We start from the raw sequence: 7,263 nt of genomic DNA on the forward strand, positions 1-7,263 counted from the left end.
GAAGAAAAGAGAAGAAAGAAATCAGATTTACAGATATATGGGTATAGATACAGATATAGATAAACATAAAAAACAATATAAAAAAAGTTGATAAACACAGCCAGCTATTGACGGAGATGAAGCAGTTCTATGAGCTTATCTGGATAAATTTGGAGAATTTGGCAAAGTAAATTTGTCGTGTTAATTATGTAACAGATATTCATACATGAAAAATATTCATAGTCAAGTCAGTTTTCATCTTACATCTGGCCTAACACCATCCTGTTTAAATGAACACTAAGCAGTATATTCATTAATCTACATAAAACTTGGCAACACATCATATTTATGAAGTATCCTGTGCAGAAAGAAAAGAAAAGAAAAGAAAAAACAAATCTGGTGCTACTGATACCTAAAAAACATCCAACAAATTGTAAATATGTCGCCTCTAACTCTACAACCAAAAGCTCTCCCTACCTGTGTAACTGAATGTATTCACGAGGGTGGGACAGGAGATACAGGAACCTGTCTGCTAGCTTGTTTTTCCCGACGCCTTGGTTGCCGACCAGAAGCAGATGATCACCTAGCAGCCAGTCTTGCAACATATTCTCCAGTACTACAACATGCTGTAAAATAATTAAGATATTTTGTGTATGCTGTGTATATAATGATGGAATTCCGTATGACTGTGTGGTATGATAATATTGTCACCTTTTTAAATTTTTCACCTATCCACTCCTTAGTCTATTACATATCTTTATCATAAAAATTAATAAAGTATGAAGAAGTAGTCATACACATATACTTCAGATAATAAAACAAAAATATAGGAAAAAAGTTACCACTAACCTGCTGAATGTCAAAGAAAAGTGTATCTGGAATCTTGGTGTTCGTATCTGGCTCATACACCTTGCAATGGGTGTCTCCAATTCGCAACACACCATCCTTGACCTCACAATTTAGGACCCTTTTCTCGCCTCCACTTGGCTTAAAAATATCTGAATTCTCCAGAATCGAGTCTAAGGACTGTTTAGCTAAAGGTGGTAAGAATCTGGAAAAGAAATGGTAACCAAATCACTTATTATGGAAAGCACTTAGTAAAGGGTGAATCGCTAACTCGATACAAAGATATATATTATCTACACACACACACACACACACACACACACACACACACACACACACACACACACACACACACACAGACACACAGACACACAGACACACACACACACACACACACACATGCACACACACACACATACAAACCATTTAAACACATAATACTCAAATGGGCTGACATACACATTACTTAGTCCATTGAAACATCAACACAAAAAAATATTCACACTCATTCAGCAATGATACAATGTCCTCTTTATTACCTTGCTAGACAAGCTTTATAAACAGCAGAATGCATATCGAAGGCAGGATAAGCCTTGAATCTTTTTGCAATTCTAATGATCTGCCTCAGGGACAAAGACTCAGCAAGGGATCTCATCGTTGGATCTGTCGATAAGGACATCCTGGATGCTAAGAGGATGAGTTTTTCCACCGAGGGATTGCACTCTCCGACCTGTGGTGGAAAAGTCAAATGACCATCGGTTAATCCTAAGGGTTCGTAAACATCCATGCAAAAATATATAAAGAGATAAAAGGCTATTTTTAGATATATCACAAGCTTCTTTTACAAGCGAAGAAAAAAGACAAAGAGTGAGTGAAGAGGGAGGGAGGGAGGATAGAAGAAAGGAAGGGAGAGGAAAGGAAAAGAAAGAAAGGAAGAGAGGGAGTGGGAGATGGAAAGGTAGAGGGAAAGGCAATGGAGAGGGAGGGAGAGAGGGGGAGGGAGAGAGCAAGAGGAAGAAGAAGAGGAAGAGGGAGAGGGAGAACAGAAGAGAGAAAGGTTTAAACTACTTACCAAATTTGTGACTAGATTGATGGTTTCCTGAGGAGAGAGCGGTCGCATGGTATGGTAAAGGAAGAGAGTCAGGCCCTCTGGAGTCAGCCACTGTCCCTGCGCAGCTCCAACTATGGGTGGTTCTGCGAGAGCTACAATACGGAAGGATGGGTGGATAGGATGAATACCTTTGTCTTGCATATCGCTGTCTGACAATCCTTCCTTATCTTTTATCGCTTCATATTTCTCGTGATGCAGTAGGCGAGTCCCATCATACAGCTGCATCTCGCGGTCATGAATCAGTCTGGAATGAAAGGAAAATTACAAAGATAATCTTTATGATAACTACCTAAATCCTTGTATTATGAGACCAAAATTTCATCAGATATTAAAAGCAAGAACAATTATAATACTAAACGAAAATTAAAATAAAAACTACAATAACAACATTAATAATAAAAGAACTTAACTAAAATAAAAATTATACAAGAATCATATCTAATCTAACACGCCTCATCTATACCTATGTAGAACTGCCAGCGTTCCGTGGTGCAGTCTGTGAATTCCGTCAAGGATTGCGAGCTTCCCCTCTAACGCGGATGTAACTAGGGGAGAAAACTGCCATGCTGTGTCACCGTCATGGGATGTCACACGTTGTTGCACGAGGTCACGTGAAGTCATATCCTGGTGTGGTTAGAATGCGTTAGTATTTGAAGATACAATGACACTCATGTCTTTGTGTGTGTGTGTGTGTGTGTGTGTGTGTGTGTGTGTGTGTGTGTGTGTGTGTGTGTGTGTGTGTGTGTGTGTGTGTGTGTGTGTGTGCGTGCACATGTGTGGTAGTGTACATGTGTATGTGTGTCTGTCTATAATCAAGTGTAAAAATGTTATCTAATAATGAAATTTCAATAAACCAAAGAAAGACAGAATAAGTAAATTTCTGATTTTATATAAACTTACACGCTTCAAAATAATCCTTCTGCACATCCATACATATCAAATATTTGAAATAAATGACAAAACCCCATTATTTGACACCTCCACAATGTGTCCCACCGAAAAAAAAGTATACCAAGTTAATATATACTCAGAAATAGTCTGAAACCATAAGATACTTACCTGATACAGGAGAATGGGTTCACTCTGGTAGCCAAGCATATGAACCATCTTGCTGACGAGAGCCGACTTCCCGCAGCCTCGAGGGCCAATAAGGCAAAAGTCTGCCACGCTGTGACTTTGGAGCATGTCCGAGAGGATTTCGTGGTGGTAAGGAGTCAAGACAAAGGCGGGAGGTGTGCTGTCCCAGCTGCTTCCTGCAGTAACCTTGGTAATAAAAAAAAAAACAATATCAGTATCAATGTACAGAGAGAGAGAGAGAGAGAGAGAGAGAGAGAGAGAGAGAGAGAGAGAGAGAGAGAGAGAGAGAGAGAGAGAGAGAGAGAGAGAGAGAGAAATACAATAATCATTATTTCATAAACTCTTGGAACACACACCTGAGTGGTAACTTCTGCACTCTCAACCTTGAGAGTGACATTAGCTGAGTGTGGCTTTTCCTGAGGAGTGACTGCTCGGACTTCATTCCGACCAGGAGTTGTGACACTGGCCTGGAAAGGAATATATAGTGTGTAATATGTATGGAATGTCATGGGCAATGATACATTTTTTTCATTAATCGATATACACTCATACATGATATATATGTAGCACATTCACACAAGTTTGTCAATATTACATATATGTAAACACACACACACACACACACACACACACACACACACACACACACACACACACACACACACACACACACACACTCACACACACACACACACTCTCTCACACACACACACACACACACACACACACACACACACACACACACACACACACACACACACACACACACACACACACACAAAATCCTGCACACGACGGAGTACCAGAGGCAACCAACCCACCTCGAGCGGCGTAACTCCGAAGGTGGAGAACACCTCCTCCACCGACCTCTGTGTCTCCGGCGTGAGGAACGAGCGGTAAGGGTAGAGTCTGTTGACCAAGCGAGCCGGGTTGACGCTGGGGAACTTGTCCTGCAGTGCAAAGACGATGGTCAGTTGTGTGTGGCATTGTAATGGGGTGCAGGTGTAAGGAAAAGGTTTCTAGGGGGAATGTTTCGAAGGTAAATAGAGGGCGTTGTTGTTGGTTGTGGGAGAAGGAAAGGGAGGATGAATGAATGGATGGAGAAAGAGAGAGGGAGGGAAAGGAAAGATAGAGAGAAGGGGAGGGAGAAGAGAGAGACAGGAAGGGGAAAAGAGGAAGGGAGGGAGTGAGGGAAGGAGGGAGAGAGAAACAGATAAAGGGAGGGAGAAGAGAGAGAGAGAGAGAGAGAGAGAGAGAGAGAGAGAGAGAGAGAGAGAGAGAGAGAGAGCAAGGGAGGGAAGAGCGAAGGCAGGGGAGGAGGGAGAAGGAAAGAGAGAGACAGAAAAAGGGAGTGAGGAGAAGAGGGAGAAGAGACACTAAAATAAACAAAGATATATCTGTTTGAATACCATTGTCGGGATGATAAAATACGTTTCTTCGGTGGGCGCTGCGACCTGCCGGAAGTATCTGTTTCTTGTACTTTTTTTTTAGTAAGTTGGGAATATCTACTGAATTAATAAAAAAAAAACAAATACAACATCTATATCATATTTAGCGTAAACCATCACCTCTAAGTTATGGCAAGTCAAGCAATGCAAAATGATACCGTAACATTATATACATACATTATATATATACATAGATACATATATATATATGATGAAAGAAATAAAAAAACAAACAGCCTTACCAGTATATGCATGAGGGTGCCGAGGTTGTCGATGGGGAAGTCAGGCAGCCCGAGCGACCTCGACTCCGGCGTGAGCAGCGTGTGCGCCAGAGACAGGGTTCGGGACACGGTGCCGCTGTCGACGCCCGGGTGGTCCGCCAGAAGCTCCTGCAGGTGCTCCTGGAAGGGTACGGGCAAGGGGGGGGGGGGTTAGTGGGTGGCCCGCTTAAGTGTGTTGGGTGTGCGTACGTTGGCATAGGTAGATACGGATAGGGATAGATGCATACACTGATGCAGACAGATGTATACATAGAGATAGACGCATAGACAGAACGCATATACATACATACATACATACAGATACATACAAAACACATACACACACACACACACACACAAACACACACACACAAACAAAAAAACACACACACACACACACACACACACACACACACACACACACACACACACACACACACACACACACACACACACACACACACACAGAAGCGTTTCCGCCCCCCCCCCCCCCCCAAAAAAAAAAAAAGAGAATGAAAAAAAAGAAAAAAAAAAGAAAGAAAAAAACCGGACGAATATTCCCGAACGGTCGGCGGGAACAAGAGCGTGGGAAAAATGAGTCACGAAAACAAGTGAAAATCGGCGCGAAAGAAAACACTGATCGTCAGAGTGGCAACCACGAGGGGGAAATTCTGCTAAACGCTTAAATAAAGATATTTCTCTCCAATGACCTCCCGTCTTAAACGAGAAAACGAGAAAACGAGGAAGAAGCTAGTTCTAAATCTTCCATTATCGCGACTTTTATACCATTCCTCTCGCGACCATGACTCAGCGAGGAGAGAGAGTTATAAAAATGCAAAATTGATTCTCGCGAAGCTATTAACCGAAGGAAGGCAAATAATGCCCCTGCTTTGTTTCGTTATTAATCCTCATTCATACCTTTCCTTTACAAAATCCACTTTATTGCAGAGCTTGGGGAAAAAGACTAGATCTGCAATTCACTCAATAACCTCCCTGAAACATAAATTCCCAATAAAATCCCACATAACAATAAAAATCTAAACAGATGAAGCAATTCAAAAAACAACAACAAACCAACCAACCAACAAAGAAAACAAAAATAACAACAATGGCCTTTCGCGGTGTCCAAGAACTTCCGACACAGCCCGTGCATGTCTGTTTAAGGAGAAACTAACCTCTATCCGCACACCTTCATCTCCAGCGGCCCTTCCATCCACGGAGCGACATTTCCCGAAGGTCGACAAATTAGCCTTTAAAGTTAATGACGCTTTTAATTCATGCCATTATCTGAGGAACGGAGACCGGGGGGAAACCTCGGTCGCTATGTCCTCGCTGTTTGGAAGGAGGGAGAGATGATAGGAGGGAGGGAGGGAGAGAGAGAAGGAGAGAGAGATAGAGAGAGAGAGAGAGAAGGAGAGAGAGAGAAGGAGAGAGAGAGAGAGAGAGAGAGAGAGAGAGAGAGAGAGAGAGAGAGAGAGAGAGAGAGAGAGAGAGAGAAAGAGAATGAGAGAGAGAGAGAGAGAGAGAGAGAGAGAGAGAGAGAGAGAGAGAGAGAGAGAGAGAGAGAGAGAGTAAGAAAGGTGAGAGAGAGAGTGAGAGAGAGAGAGTGAGAGAGTGAGAGAGAGAGAGAGAGAGTGAGAGAGAGAGTGAGAGTGAGAGTGAGAGTGAGAGTGAGAGAGAGAGAGAGTGAGATAGTGAGTGAGTGAGAGAGAGAGAGAGAGTGAGAGAGAGTGAGAGAGAGTGAGAGAGGTGAGAGAGAGTGAGAGAGAGAGAGTGAGAGAGAGAGAGAGTGAGAGTGAGAGAGAGAGAGAGTGAGATAGTGAGTGAGTGAGTGAGAGAGAGAGAGAGAGTGAGAGAGAGTGAGAGAGGTGAGAGAGAGAGAGTGAGAGAGAGAGAGTGAGAGAGTGAGAGAGTGAGAGAGTGAGAGAGAGAGAGAGAGAGAGAGAGAGAGAGAGAGAGAGAGAGAGAGAGAGAGAGAGTGAGAGTGAGAGTGAAGTGAGAGTGAGAGAGAGAAAGAAGAGAGAGAGAGAGAAGAGAGAGAGAGAGAAGGAGAAAGAGAGAGAAGGAGAGAGAGAGAGAAGGAGAGAGAGAAGAGAAAGGAAGAGAGAGAGAGAGAGAAGGAGAGAGAAAGAGAGAGAGAAAGGAGAGAGAGAGAGAAGAAGAGAGAGAGAGAAGGAGAGAGAGAGAGAGAAGGGAGAGAGAGAAGAGAGAGAAGAAGAGGAGAGGGAGAGAAGAGAAGAGAGAGAGAAGAGATGAAGAGAGAAGGAGAGAGAGAGAGAGAGAGGAGAGAGAGAAGAGAGAGAGGAGAAGAGAGAAGAGAAGGAGAGAGAAGAGAGAGAAGGAAGAAGAGAGAAGAGAGAGAGAGAGAGAAGAAAAGAAGAGAGGAGAGAAGAGAAAGGAGAGAGGAGAGAAGAGAGAAGAGAGAAGAGAGAGAAGAGAGAGAGAGAGAGAGCAGACACGACGCTAGGCGTCCCCTCCCCCGCTCGTGCTCGGCGCCGTAGCCTTCTTCGCGTATCGCCCGCGTCGTCGTCCCCCTTGGTGG

General features: G+C 43.3%; 1 protein-coding gene across 1 annotated transcript in view; it reads right to left on the minus strand.

Moving 5' to 3' along the window:
- LOC125025604 (von Willebrand factor A domain-containing protein 8-like) overlaps window positions 1-4,868 on the minus strand; it is a gene marked incomplete at its 5' end in the record, with an annotated part of 12,115 nt that extends 7,247 nt beyond the window's left edge. Inside the window, 9 exons of the mRNA XM_047613629.1 lie at window positions 457-605; window positions 829-1,030; window positions 1,365-1,555; window positions 1,898-2,180; window positions 2,400-2,560; window positions 2,996-3,199; window positions 3,370-3,480; window positions 3,835-3,963; window positions 4,704-4,868. Of these exons, the coding sequence (XP_047469585.1) occupies window positions 457-605; window positions 829-1,030; window positions 1,365-1,555; window positions 1,898-2,180; window positions 2,400-2,560; window positions 2,996-3,199; window positions 3,370-3,480; window positions 3,835-3,963; window positions 4,704-4,868 (1,595 nt within the window). The remainder of the gene's footprint in view (window positions 1-456; window positions 606-828; window positions 1,031-1,364; window positions 1,556-1,897; window positions 2,181-2,399; window positions 2,561-2,995; window positions 3,200-3,369; window positions 3,481-3,834; window positions 3,964-4,703) is intronic.
- Between the last annotated feature and the right edge of the window lie 2,395 nt (window positions 4,869-7,263).

The sequence above is a fragment of the Penaeus chinensis genome, chromosome 5 (genome assembly GCF_019202785.1).
Source record: "Penaeus chinensis breed Huanghai No. 1 chromosome 5, ASM1920278v2, whole genome shotgun sequence".
In the NCBI taxonomy this organism is placed as follows: domain Eukaryota; kingdom Metazoa; phylum Arthropoda; class Malacostraca; order Decapoda; family Penaeidae; genus Penaeus; species Penaeus chinensis.